Raw genomic sequence first — 14,801 nt, forward strand, 5'->3', positions numbered from 1 at the left:
ATAAAAAAAAAAAATCACAATGCAATACACTTGTTAGAATAGCTAAAATAAAAAAGACTGACAATGCCAAGTGCCGACAAGAATGCAGAAGAACTGGAACTCTCTTGCCTTGCTGGTAGGTTTGCAAGATGAAAATCTTTTTCCATTTAGAAAAACAGATCGACAGTTTCTTATGAAGTTAAATATATATCTATCAAATGACCCAGCAATGCCACTTTTGGATATTTTCCCCGTATTCACACAAAAGCCCATAAACAAGTGTTTATAGAAACATTATAATCACAAAACACTGAGAACAACCCAAATGTCCTTCAGTGGGTGAGTGGATAAATAAACTGTAGTGTATCTATGCAATGGAATACCATTCAGCAATAAAAAGGTACAAACTATTGAAACAGGCAACAGCAGGCGTGAGTCTCAAATGCATTATGCTAAGTGAAAGAAGAGAGGCTCAAAAGATTACATTCTGTATTATTTCATTTATATCACATTCTGGAAAAGGCAAAACTGTAGAGACAGAGGTCAGTTGTTGCCAAGGGCGAGGTGTTGGGCAGGGTCTAACTCTTATACAAAAAGATAGCACAAGGGAATTCTTTGAGATCGTTCAAATTGTTCTCTATTGCATTTACGGTGGTTGTTACAAGACTCTAAGCAAGTGTTAAAATTATAAAGCTATATGACCAAAGAAGTAAATTCTAATGTACACAAATTTTCAAAAAGATAAAAATCAGCAAGTCAATTCTGGAAGCTGATTTGTTAATATGGCTTTAGTAAATTCGCCACAGCAAGGAAACCTATTTAAAACAAAAGTAAAACCAGGTATACCGAGTGTTTATCATACAGCACCATTTATGTTTCACTTAGTGAAACACTCCTTCTAATTATGAAAGTTCACAGTAGGAAATTTGTGGAAATCCAGACGTTCACAAAGGAATTACCTTGTCAGCACGTCTCAAATACCTAGGCAGAAAAATAGTTCTCTTAGGCCAATTCTTTATTCTCTGAGGAAGCAGTTGGGCTCTTCTGTTAAAAGAAGTAGTTCCTAGAATACATAGGCCTCTTAGAATTCTAGGCCTCTCTTAGTATTTGTCCTGAATTTGTCTCAGGCGAAGCCAAGGACTTCATGTAAAAATTTGGCCTGATAAATTATGAGAATGGTTGATGTGACTGACAGTTATGGCTCTTGTTGCTTATCAGAACATAATGCATTGTGTGTGTGTGTGTATGTGTGTGTAGAATCTCTTGTACTTATTTGTTTGAATAGATAATATGTTTGTATGGTTTGACACTCCGTAGATGCTAGAATTGCTGTTTGTTTGACAGAACACACCAGTGGGTCTCTTCCATTTGATCAATTGGCACCAAGGGCCATACTGGTTATTAAACATGTTCAATATAAGCCCTGTATGAATATCGATGAAAAGTCTCCATCTTTATGTGTCCTGGCCTCCCCCTTTATTTTCTGTAATCTTCAATACAGAAGCAGAAGGGCTTTTCGATACTGGGCTAGATGAAGTTGCGAGAAGATGGGTATCTTAATTACTTCAAATAGTATAGCAGTGCAAAACAGGCACATCTTATCCCAGATCTATCTCGGGCATTCTCTAGCCTTCCCTTGAGGGCTCCCCTTCTTTCCCTTTGGTTCCCTATCGCCTGCAGCCAGCCTGCCCTCTCCTGACGTTTGCCTGGGACCACTTTCTCATCCTGCGGTGCATGTCCCCTAGCAACGGTCCCCAGCCTTTTGGGCACCAGGGACCAGTTTCACGGAAGACAATTTTTCCACGGACCGGGTTGGTGGGGGTGGAGTGGCACAAGGTGGGAAGGAGGGGTGGGGGCGGAGCTCTGTAGCTGAGTCCCTAACAGGCCACGACCCTATGGGGTCTGCGGCCCTGCCGGGTAGGGGACCTCAGCCCTAGAGTACCATTGTGGTGAGCCTGGGGCTACAAAAAGCCACAGGACAAATCTGGAAAAATCTTCCCAGAGCAGCAGTTTTTCTAAATAGTGAACTTTTTTTTTCTTTTCTTTTTTTTTGAGACAGAGTCTCTCTTTGTTGCCCAGGCTAGAGTGAGTGCCGTGGCGTCAGCCTAGCTCACAGCAACCTCAAACTCCTGGGCTCAGGCAATCCTCCTGCCTCAGCCTCCCGAGTAGCTGGGACTACAGGCATGCGCCACCATGTCCAGCTAATTTTTTCTATATATATATTAGTTGGCCAATTAATTTCTTTCTATTTTTATAGTAGACATGGGGTCTTGCTCTTGCTCAGGCTGGTTTTGAACTCCTGACCTCGAGCAATCCACCCGCCTCGGCCTCCCAGAGTGCTAGGATTATAGGCATGAGCCACCGCGCCCGGCCAATAATGAAATATTTAAGACATCACTCTTTTGTGGCATCTTAAACCATGTATCATTTGAGTCAACCCACCTCAGAATTTCTAACCTTTAACCTGGAGTGCACAGACCTTCAAAGGGCCCATGGATAAATTTCAAAGGGTTCATGTTCATAACTAAGAAAAAATTACATCTTTATTTTCACTAACCTCTAATTGAAATTGAGCCTTCTCTTCTATTGTGATTATAGACAACAAACCACAGTAGTAACAGTCATAACTGCACTGTCTATGCCTTTGTTACAGTAGAAATCAGATATTTTCATATCACATTACAGTTACGGATATCTCACAATTTTTAAAATTCATCACTACTTCAAATTACAGTATTTATTATACCTGCTAATAGGTTGTGTTACTTAATAAAGATGCACATGTATTGCTATGTCATAAATCTTTTCCCAGTCCCCGCCCCCAGTATTCTGATGGCTTTTTTTCCCCTTAAAAGTCTGCCATGGTTTTCTTTATACTACACTGTATTTTTTAAAGCTTTTAAAAACATTATTCTGAGAAGGGGTCTGTATGCTTTACCAGGCTGCCAAGAGATTCATGACACAGAAAAGGTTAGGACCCTTGCCATCTGCCATAGATACAGAGATTCATATAAAATTGGTTTATCTAGGCCGGGCGCTGTGGCTCACACCTGTAATCCTAGCTCTTGGGAGGCCGAGGTGGGCGGATTGCTCAAGGTCAGGAGTTCAAAACCAGCCTGAGCAAGAGCGAGACCCCGTCTCTACTATAAACAGAAAGAAATTAATTGGCCAACTGATATATATATAAAAAAAATTAGCCGGGCATAGTGGCACATGCCTGTAGTCCCAGCTACTCGGGAGGCTGAGGCAAAAGGATCACTCGAGCCCAGGAGTTTGAGGTTGCTGTGAGCTAGGCTGACGCCACGGCACTCACTCTAGCCTGGACAACAAAGTGAGACTCTGTCTCAAAAAAAAAAAAAAAAAAAATTGGTTTATCTTTCCCCATCCCACCCCAATCCAATGTCCCCTCAAAAATTCTGCAAGTTCCTGTTGGCTTACATTCTCATTTTCAGTGCCCTTGGAAATTTCTATCTCAGTTGTATCTCTCCCTTGTCGTGCACATCCAACGTGGACACCTGTCTGGGTCTAGTGGGAAGAGCAGCGTGGAGGTGGGCTGGGGGTTAGAAGGTGCAGAGCATGGCAGAGGACTGTGGACACCCCAGTTTTCAGAAGTCACTGGGGCCCTTCTGCCGTAGGGAAGTAAGTTCTCTCGGACTCTTTCTTCTTCCCTAATAACATTTCTGCTTGGGCTGCAGCCAACCCCAGGATTCCCGTTCTCCCTTCCTTTATTCAAACCTGTCCAGCTTTCTCCTGCTCTGACTCAGGATCCCACCTAAGCACAAGAGACCTCGCCTTCATAATAAAGACAGTTTTCTCCCTGAGGGCAACTCTGCCAGCAATTAAAGAAGGGATTCCTATTCCACCGCTACATTCTTGCACAGTTCACATGAATTTGGAGGTAAAACAAGAAATTTGAAAGATATTTTGGGCTCATTGTGGGTGATGTTGAGTATTCACTCTCCTTTGCAATCAGAATTTCCTTGGGAATATTTGAAGAACAGAACTTTAGGGCTTTAATGAAGTCAAAGACTGATGGAGGGGGTTAAATGAGTTTAAAATAAAATCCAAACTCCTCTCCAGGCACTGTAGTATCAGGCCCTTTGGTACTTCTCCTGCCTCTTCCAGCCCCAGTCTCTTCCTTGGCCTACTACATTCCAGCCACATTGACCTTCTTGCTATTCCTAGAATACCCAGAGCTCTTTCTGGCCACAGGGCCTTTGCATTTGCCTTTCCCTCTGCGTGCTTTCCCTCCTCTGCATGCTCTCCACTTGATGGCTCCCGCTCTTCCTCCCCACCAAATGCCGCCTCCTCACTGAGGCTTTTCCTGGTTTCTCTTCCAGATGTGCATATTCCTCCCCGCTGTTAGTCTGTATCCCAACACCGCCATTGCTTCCTTCATAACACTTACCACTTAGTATCTGATCATTTATTTGTTATGTGTTAATATGTTTCCTCCACTGGTCCAAAAGCTCCAGGAGGATTGGGACGAGGGCAGTTTTGTTTGTCGGTGCATCTCCAGTATGTAGCACAGTGCTGGACTTTGAGTAGAATCTCAGTATGTAAATACTGACTGAATGAATGGAGTATAAAGTATGCCCTTCTGGGGGATTCCTGAAAATGTAAAAGCTAGACAGCATGGGGGTTGATATCTCAGCTCAAGGAAACCTTCTTGTATGACTCTTCTTCCCGTTAGTGCCATCTGCTCTGCTCACCCAGAAGGCTGACAGGGCTCTTTTAGAAAAATATTTTTAAAACCCTGAAGACAAAATATTAGCTTTTGGGACCCTTAATAAGGTTTTTTCAGCCAAAGGAATCACTTTTGAGGAGGTGGGCTACATTTATTTTATTTCCAAAAGTTTAGATTTGGAGCAGTAAAGAATGATCACACACTTCACGGATATATCAGACTTTCAAAGAAGGCACAGTCCTTAACACTTGTGGATGACTTTTGAGTTGATTGTTGTTGTTTTTTTAAGTTGATTATTTTTTAAACAAAATTTTATTCTTTAATCCACAGGTCACAGTTCTTATCCACGTGAACACACATGGCTCTGTTACGAAAAAGTAAGGTTACAAGTTTTGAAAATAATAATTATAAAAATAGATATTTCGGAGGAGTGCTTGTATTTTTGCTGTCAATAAAAAATTTACTTGTTTTAAAAAAATTTAACAGGTTTATTTATAATTGTTATAAAGTTGAATTGCTAAAACTTGTTCATTGAAACATTTTGACTAGTATTAATGCTTCACATTCCAGTATTTATATTAAAAATTCATACACAAATGAAAATGGAAAAACTGCCAATACCTGATTTCTGTCCCCTAATTTTCCAATAGCAATCATATTCTTAGATACCTTTTGACCCCATGGAAAAAAATATCTAACGTTCAAAACTACCAATAACAAGAAGAAGAGAAAAAAAATTTTTTTTTTTGAGAATGAAATGTTTTCCCATCATAGTGGATTCTTAGCACGTTCTCTAGGTATGCGGCGTGCTAGCCGTATGCCTTTTGGCATAACTGTTACACATTTGGCATGCAAAGCACACAGATTGGTGGTGTGTTCACAAAGGCCAACCAGACAGGCCTCACTTGCCTCCTGCAAAGCACCAGTAGCTGCGCTCTGGAAGCGCAGATCTGTTTTGAAGTCCTCAGCAATTTTTCGGGCCAGATGCTGGAAAGGAAGTTTGCGAATCAGAAGTTCAGTGGACTTCTGATAGCATGTAATTAATTTCACGCAGTGCCAATGTACCAGGCCTGTAGCTGTGACGTTTCTTCTCCCCTCCAGTGGGGGGCGCACTCTGGCGAGCGGCTTTTGTAGCCAGTTGCTTCCTGGGTGCTTTTCCGCCTTTGGATTTGTGAGCAGTCTGCTTTGTACCAGCCCTGGTATCAAGACCTCCTAACTTACCCGCCTTCTCCTTTGCTGGAGCTCAGCGAACTAGAGGCAGTGCTGTTAGAGAGCGGCCAGGGCTCGGCTGCGAACCTGGGAGGACTGTTTTTATGCCAAAGCTTGGCTTTTTTTTTTTTTAACCTTCTTTGATTTTCATGGATAGTTTTCCCATGGGCAATTTTTGGCATCATCATTTCAGTGTAATTCCCATGGAAAGTTGTTAAGTATTTTGGTTAAAGTGGACTTATCATGAAAGGACACACATATATTGCTATAAAACTTACGAATATAACTTATTTTCTCATTCTAAATAAAGATTCATGCTCATGTCTAATTTGGCATATGTAATTTTGTATTCTTAAAGAGTCACTTCAAATCTTCAGACCCATCACAACCTGGATTTGCTCCTGGGTTTAGATCTAGTGGTTCATAAATTTGGGGGGAAATAGTAACTTAATTATCTGGCTGTTACCCTCATGGCAGAGTTGCCTGATTTAGCAAATGAAAACACAGGGCAGCCAGTTACACTTGAACTTCAGATAGGCAACAAACAATTTTTTAGTATAATATGTCCCAAATGTTGCATGGCAACCCTATGTCAGTGGTAATAGCCACGGTTGAAAGAATCACATAGTAGTAGACACTGGGCCATGTTCCCAGATTGGATGTGGCAGGTGAATATTAATCAGACCTGTTGATAAACTATAGAACTTTGTCCCTTATTTTCTGCCTCTCTATAGTTTTGTTTTAAACTGAGTCTAGTTTATGGCTGAATCTGATAACCCAGAGAGGGAGGAGCTGGGTTGTCAGCAAGGTAGAATCACTAAGTCTCAAAAAGTAGTTTTGGGGCCAGGTGCGGTGGCTCATGCCTGTAATTCTAGCACTCTGGGAGGCCGAGGCAGGCAGATTGCTCGAGGTCAGGAGTTCAAAACCAGCCTGAGCGAGAGCGAGACCCTGTCTCTACTATAAATAGAAAGAAATTAATTGGCCAACTAATATATATAGAAAAAATTAGCCGGGCATGGTGGTGCATGCCTGTAGTCCCAGCTACTCAGGAGGCTGAAGCAGAAGGATTGCTTGAGCAATCCAGGAGTTTGAGGTTGCTGTGAGCTGGGCTGACGCCACGGCACTCACTCTAGCCTGGGCAACAAAGCGAGACTCTGTCTCAAAAAAAAAAAAAAGTTGTTTTGGAAGTCATCATTGGAGAGTCTCCAACTCTGTTGTCTTACAAATGAAAAGACAAAGGCTTACGGGCTAGAAAATAGATCAGTATGAGGTCAGTAGCTTAAGTATCTTGATGCATAAAAATAATAAATAATAATACATAACAATAATAAAGTATTGGGCGTTCATTGCCTCTGTTAACTCTCAAAACAACAGTGTGAGAAAATGCTTATTATAGTAATTCCCCTTTAGCAGACAAGCACACCAGAGGCTCAGAAAGGTTGAGGGGCCTGTCTGAGGCCACACAGTGAGGAGGTGGTAGCAATGAGGTTTCAGTCTGACTTTACACCTCCCACCCTTTCCTCTTCCAGCAACATTTTTTAAGCTTCAGGCATGTGCATGCACCACATATGGCAACATCCCATCTTCTCAATTTTTCATCATTTGTGTTCCTTCTGTCCTATATGTTACTTAATATTTTCTTTAAATTGACTCATTTTAAAAATCTGTATGTACTCTTTTTTTTTTTTTTTTTTTTTGAGACAGAGTCTCACTGTGTTGCCCGGCTAGAGTGCCATGGCATCAGCCTAGCTCACAGCAACCTCAAACTCCTGGATCGCTCAAGCGATCCTTCTGTCTCAGCCTCCCTAGTAGCTGGGACTACAGGCATGCGCCATCATGCCTGGCCAATTTTTTCTATATATATTTTTAGTTGGCCAATTAATTTCTTTCTATTTTTAGCAGAGGTGGGGTCTCATTATTGCTCAGGCTGGTTTCAAACTCCTGACCTTGAGAGATCCGCCCGTCTTGGCCTCCCAGAGTGCTAGGATTACAGGCCTGAGCCACTGCACCCGGCCTAAAAATTTGCATGTACTTTATATTGTAAAGTTTTTATCCTTACTATAAATGAAAAAAGAATTATCTTGTATCATAAGAAGAAAGTGGTTGTAAATATATATACAATTAGAAGAATGTTATTCAGTTCTGGGTAGCTTTTGTTGCTTGCCTGCAAATGAAGTCAGAAAGACTAACTTTCTCACACTGTGACTTAACACTACTTAATACTGCAAATATGATCTTCTTCAGTCATTTCCTGCACATCCAGTAGTATATGTTCCACACTCAAGAAAACACTGTCCTACACCACTTCTATTTCTCAGTAGATCCCAGGGACAAGCATCACTGATCTGCAATAGGTGGTCCTGGAGACTTAGAACTGGAAGACATATTGGAGTCTTCTAACCTTTTACCCTGGGCAGGAATTCTCTGCACATCGTTCTTGACCAGTAGTTGAATTAATTGAGAAACAACTGTGTTATAACAGCTAATAACATGTGCTCATAACTACTATTGTATCATAATAAGATTATATAAATGTTGGTAATTATTTGAAACAAAATATTCACGTACAGAAAGTGGCTCCAAAGACAGCATCTTATAATGATTAAGGTCGCAGCCTCTGCCATCAGACTGCCTGGGTTTGGCTCTGGACCTTCCTTACCCTTCCTCTGTGTGTCCCTGAACAACAGCAGTGACCCTGGTTAATTCTTCACTCCATATGTCATCTGCTAAAAGAAAGGTCCCAGGCCACCAGCTACGCATGCTGCCATCCTAAAATTTTCCATGCAATTTCAGGTTGTTAGGTTAAATGTTAATGTCTTTCCATTTTTATTTCAGTAAACCAGGTGTTGCTCTTCCTTCTGATTGTGACCCTCTGTGCGATTCTATATAAGAAAATTCATAAGAAGACTGTGATTAAGAATGAGACAGGTAAGTGGGCAGGGAATCCATTGAGATTGGATACCCAGGAACGAAGTTTGAATGTCTTCCTTTAGGTCCTTTCAGTATCCGGGTTCACGGACAAGCGACAATTTTGTCAGCTCCCAAGGACCTGCTGGCACCTACCCACCTACCCACCTATACACTTTAGGCCACCTTTTCAGTTGCACTCTAGGGTGATAGGTGCTATTCTGTTATTATAGAATGATCGATGCTATTCAAACTTTGTGGTGTATGTAAGATCCACATGGAAGACTTGTTTAAAACACAGTACTGGCTCCATTGAGAAGTTTAGAATCAGCAGGTGTGGGCTGGGGCCTGAGGATTTGCATTTCTGATAAGCTCCAGGTTGAGGGTGATGTGGTAGGTTCTTGGACCACACTTTGGGTGGACTGTTCTACATCCCATCCCTTTGGAGTCTCTCAATAATTTTGGCTTGTGAAAATCACCCTCCCTCTCTTCTCCCTGCTAATTCATTCCCATCAGTGCACAAACAGCCTCAGAATTCTCAACTTGAAAATGATCCATGGGGAAGAGGACCCCATGTCCTCTTTCAGCTGCACTAGAGTTGGGGGTGAATTGCACGAGATGACACCTTCATGACCCCAAAACACACACAAAGTCAACCCCCACAAAAATTAGACAGCATTGTGGCTATTATATTTTTCATTAATTTACTTTTTATATTAGCCAAGCAAATATTTTCATTTGTGGAAAGTACAGAAGAAAAAGTGTTACCTATAGCTGTGTCAGCCAAAGACAAATACAGTTAGTATTTTGGTGTGTTACACACATTTATTCCACAATTTTTTTTAAGCCAAACACTTCAGAGCTGGAAACACATTAAACAAAGCAACGTTCCTGTTCCTGTGAAGCTGGGTGTTTTTTTTAATTTAAAAATTTCATTTAAAACATGTATAATCTGGTCTTAATGAACAACAAGAGCATCTAGAAAGAGAATAATTTTCACACAAAGACATATAAACAGATGTTCATAGGGCATTACTTTTAGTAGCCCCAAACTGGAAACAGTCCACAGTACATGAACTAGGGAACGGATAAATGAAATGCAGTATATTCACACAGTGGGGTGCTTTACAACAGTGAAAAGGAACAAACTACTGATACAAGCTACAGCATGGGTAAACCTCAAACACATGATGCTAAATGAAATAAGCCAGACCCAAAAGACTACATATTGTATGATTCCATCTATACGAGACTTCTAGAAAAGGCAAAACTATGGAGACAGAAAGCAGATGTATGGTTGCCTGAGCTGGGAGTGAGAGTGGATCAACTGCAAACCAGCTTAGGGGAATTTTTTGGGGTATGGAAATGTTCTCAAACTGGATTGTGGTGATATATATCCAAGCCTATAAATGTGTTAAAAATGGTTAAATTGTACACTTACAATAGGTAAATTTTAATAAATCTCTATTAGTTTACTAGGGCTGCCATAGGTGCTGAAAGAACAGAAATGTATTTTCTTGATTTCTGGAGGCTGGGAGTTCAAGGCCAAGGTGCGAGCAGGGTTGGTTTGTCCTGAGGCCTCTCTCCTCGGCCTGTAGCCTCCTTCTCACCATGTCCTCACATGGCCTTTCCTCTGTGCAGCGTCCCTGGTGTCTCTGCCTCTTCTTAGTAGGATATCAGCCCTCTTGGGTTAAGGTCTCACCAAATGGCCTCATTTTAACTTAATTGCCTCTTTGTAAACTCCGTCTCCAAACACGGTCAGATCCTGAGCTGCTGGGCGTCAAGACTTTAACATACAGTCCAGTCCACAGCTGCATCTAAGTTACACCTCAATACACTGTTTTAAAAGAGAGCGAGAAGGGAAGTCATGCAAGGCCAAATGTCATCTGAACTCCTCACACTTCACTCCCCGCCCGTAAACCAACACATTCGGTCAGCTAATCCCACTGCGGGCTCCTTTGTCCACGGAAGGAAACAAGTAAGCTGTATAACAGCTGTTAAAACAACTGTAACAAAATGCACATTGTGACTGATTAATCAGCCATATACCGACAAACAAAGCATTTGCACTGCATGAATGAATCCACTATCATCCCATTTGGTGTTAAAATAAAAAAGAATTGATGTTATAAAATAGTATTCAAAAGAATGTAGTGTTGACATGGAAAGATGTCCATGGTATGTTAATCAGGAAAAGCAAGTTGCAGAAGAGTATGAAAAGTATTTTGGCTTTAGAGTCATGGGTGTATGTGGTGTGCATCTTTTAGTATTTACGTGAAGAGTAACAGAGGTCTCCTTCTGGAATGGGAGTGAGAGTTCTGCAGAAAACAGTTGCAATTTACCAGATACTCTTCTGTTAGGGCTGGCATTTTTTTCAAGAAGTATATATTGATGTTTGTAATTTAAAAAAAAAACATTATTTCAAAGAAATGTTGTTAAAAGTTAATGTCCAGAGGTCCTGTGAAGTCATATGCTGAAAAAAAAACATGGTGCCATTCTATGTAATTTCCGGATAATGACATTCCATGTAATCTCCTAATAATTTGCTTATGATTAATGTGCTGGTCACTCAGTCCTGTCCCACTTGGGGTGTGGCAAGTTGATACACTTGGCTAAAACAATTCTTATTTGAAACGGGATTCTGAGTTTTGGCATTGGGAGAGCAGACTTTTTACCTCTTCTAGGAATAGGCATGGTTCGATAAGAGCTGCTAGTCTTTCTAGTCCATTTTGCCATCATTATGATGCTTTCCAATGTTGTTAGGCACCAAATGGCTTCCCCTTAGCCAACCCTTTTAATGCGTTGGCTCAGGCACCAGTTGGTAAAACGGATCCAAGCAGTACAGCAGACAGTTCTCAAAGAACTGCCAGGATGGAGCATTGATGAAGAATTTACAGTTGATGAGCCTTCCCAGCACATTTCTCCAGTGTGCCTTCGTCCTTCACTCTGTCCAGGGAAAGTGTTTGGCAGAGAGCAGCATTTTGGGCTTAGGTCAGCTCCCAGCTTCTCCGACTGGCAGAGGCCCTTGAGAAGTGGGGCCGGGTGATGTGTCTGCAGCAGAGCTGTACACGCAAAGAGGTTTGACGTTCTCTTGGGTGTCCCCTCTTTCACGGGGACACCCTCCTCCTACTTCGTGCTGCCTGCTGTCGGCTCAAGGCCTCTGCCTGAGCCTGGCAGCCAGGCACCAGGCACCGCACCGGCTTTCCAATACCTCCCTCTCTCTTTGGCCCGGGGAATGGCCTACGAACTGTTCCTCCAGGGCCCTATTCTCTAAGGCTAATCCGTCAATTCAGTTTAGTTCACTTCAGCAAACTTTCATTAAGCACTTCTAAGGTGCCAGACTCAGTGGGGATCGTATAATGAGCTTCCAGTCTAGTGGAGGAGGCAGACGCATAGATTCTTACAGCGCACTGTGACAAGTGCTCAAATAGAGGTATCCAATAAACTCACCCATCCATCTAAATTGTATTGAGAATCTACCAAGTGCCAGGCACTAGGGTAGCTGCAGAGGATACAGAGGTGAACAAGAAACCACCCTTGCCCTCGCAGAGTCTAATAGGAGAAAAAGGAAAGACATACGGCCAGATAAATTGCAGTGCAGCTGATCAAGCCAGCCACGGGCAAGGACATAGCGCAGATCGAGGGGTTGCTAATGGGTGCAGGGAGCTCTTAAAGACTTTCCAAAGGATCTGGTGTCTGGGCTGCAGTTGGATGAATATGTAAGAGTTAGCCATGCACAAAGCGATGGAGAAAGCATTCCAGGCATTGGGAGCAGCATGAGTAAAGGCGCTGAGATAAGAGATAACGTGGTGGAGTATTCAGGGGACCACGGGGAGTTTGGTATTGGTGGAGCAGAAGGAGACAAGGCTGGAGATGTGAGCAGGAGCTGGATTGTGCGGAGCCTGGGTGCCAGGTGAAGGAACGTGGCTTCACCTTTTAGGAACCACCGAAGGACTTTCAGCAATGAAGAAAAAGTCAAATATGCATTTCAGGCAGAACACTTCACTGCCTGTAGGTAACATATCACATGATCAGGGGACCTCCGCAAGATGACAACTTAGTTCAAAAGGAACAATCTTTAAGAAACATTTTTCTTGGTTTGTTTATAAAAATAACTCATGATTACTTTAGACTATTTGGAAAATATAAGAAACACTGATAGAATTAAAATCATATATAATTCCATAAATAGACATAGATCCATTTGCAAATATGCATATTTCAGATTGAGATCAAACACTAGAGAGGATTTTGTGATGTTCTCCCCCTTAATATATTATGAGCATTTTCTTATGTCAGTGTACATATCATAAAAGCAAAATTATTCTAGTGGGAATTTCAGATGCAGTTGCAAGCTGGTGGAAAAGATGTAGAAGCAGAAGGGGGAGGACATTCGGTGTTTCTTAAATGACATGAAGCACAGTAGCCAGTGGTTAGTTTCAATAAATGCTTGTTGAATTGAATACTGACTAGAACTACCCTGGGCCTGAGTGATAGAGGTTTTGCAAAAATAAACCTGTGAAGAGAGAGAAACAGAGAACTTTAAGTAAAAATCAGATGGGCATTTGATGGTGGATACCTTAAATGCCGTGATTATTATTCTTCATGCCTGGAAGGTGTATTGTGGTATCAAAGTATGATGTTATGCCATTGGCATTTTATATCATGGCCAATGCTCAGAAGAACAATCAATTATTCTTCTTATGTATCAGTCATGCTCTTTCACTTGCCTCCTTTTTCTTGCTGTCAGCATTTGGGAACCTTGACTAGAGGGTGGATAGGGGAAGGAAAATCCCAAGCATATATCTTAGAGCAATGTGGGTAAGGTCACTATCCCAATTTAGGGAAGAGTTGAGGAATGTTGAACAACTGAGGCTTTTCAGTTCTTCATATATTTTTCAACCATGTGTACATTCAGCTATCCAATTGGCTTCTTTAAGTGAGTGAGCTCCAAAATAACAGTGACTTAAACAATATAGAAGTTTATTATCTCTCTTAAGCATAAGCCTAATGTATCAGTTCCACAGTAATCTAGATCAGGATTCCTTCTATCTTATGGTTTTGGTGTCCTTGCCAGGTAGCTTCCTGGTCCACCTTTGGTGGTCTAAGATGGCTGCTCTAACTCCTGCCATCATACCAATGTTCCAGCCAGGGGAAAGGGGAAAGGCGAGGGGGAGGTAAGCATTCCTCTGAAGGACAGACTCAGTAGTTGCACACGTTACTGGAAGGTCAGGACGTGATCACACAGGGCTGAAAGGGAGTCTGGGTAAAATAGTCTTAGCGGTTGGCTGCGTGTCCACTAAAAACCCCAAAGTTCTTTTCTAAGGGGAGGAGAGACTGGGTATTGGAGAACAATCAGCAGTCTCTTCTACACTATATACTGTCTTTCCCCAGGAGGGTGGAAGACTAGTAATCTGGCTCTGCTGTGAAATTCCTTCATGTGCGAGGCACTGATTTTAATGTTTCCAGATGTTGAATCCGAGACCCCCGAAGAACTGGAAGAGGAGATTCCCGTGGTGATTTGTGCAGCAGCAGGGAGGATGGGCGCTGCCATGGCTGCCATCAACAGCATCTACAGCAACACCGATGCCAACATTCTGTTCTACGTAGTCGGACTCCGCAACACTCTGTCTCGAATACGGTAATTTGTGCACTGCGGTATTTGGAGCTTTCGACTTTCTTTTAATCTTCCTTATCTTTTTAAAAATGGATTCCCTTCCTTTTTGGAATGATGTCATTAGAATTAATAAGGGGATGTCCTGAGGTTTACCTGGCGACCTGACAATTGTGTTGCCTGGCTAAGGAAATTTCAGCAAAGCCTTATTAATCTGCAATGAATGCATCATTCTGCAGAAGGGAATTGTCTAATGAACTAAAGAACCCCAATCCTTAAGCAGATTATATGGAAGTCTTTCTAAAATGGTCTCTCTTTTGTCTGCTCTCATAACCTAAGAGAATATTAACATCACATAACCATTTTAATATGGCCCTGAATCATAACTAATTATATTTTTTGAAC

General features: G+C 41.9%; 1 protein-coding gene and 1 pseudogene across 2 annotated transcripts in view; one reads left to right on the plus strand and one right to left on the minus strand.

Annotated features, from left to right (window-relative positions):
* Nucleotides 1-14,801, plus strand: part of GLT8D2 (glycosyltransferase 8 domain containing 2) — a 41,984-nt gene that overhangs the window by 16,375 nt on the left and 10,808 nt on the right. For both annotated transcript variants that reach the window (XM_012772712.2, XM_012772713.2), the window contains exons 2-4: nt 4,997-5,043; nt 8,711-8,803; nt 14,252-14,423. In XM_012772712.2, coding sequence (XP_012628166.1) covers nt 5,025-5,043; nt 8,711-8,803; nt 14,252-14,423 — 284 coding nt within the window. In that variant the 5' untranslated portion in view covers nt 4,997-5,024. The remainder of the gene's footprint in view (nt 1-4,996; nt 5,044-8,710; nt 8,804-14,251; nt 14,424-14,801) is intronic.
* Nucleotides 5,435-8,307, minus strand: LOC142873305 (histone H3.3-like; annotated as a pseudogene).

This window comes from Microcebus murinus, chromosome 10 (genome assembly GCF_040939455.1).
Source record: "Microcebus murinus isolate Inina chromosome 10, M.murinus_Inina_mat1.0, whole genome shotgun sequence".
NCBI classification, from domain to species: Eukaryota; Metazoa; Chordata; class Mammalia; order Primates; family Cheirogaleidae; genus Microcebus; species Microcebus murinus.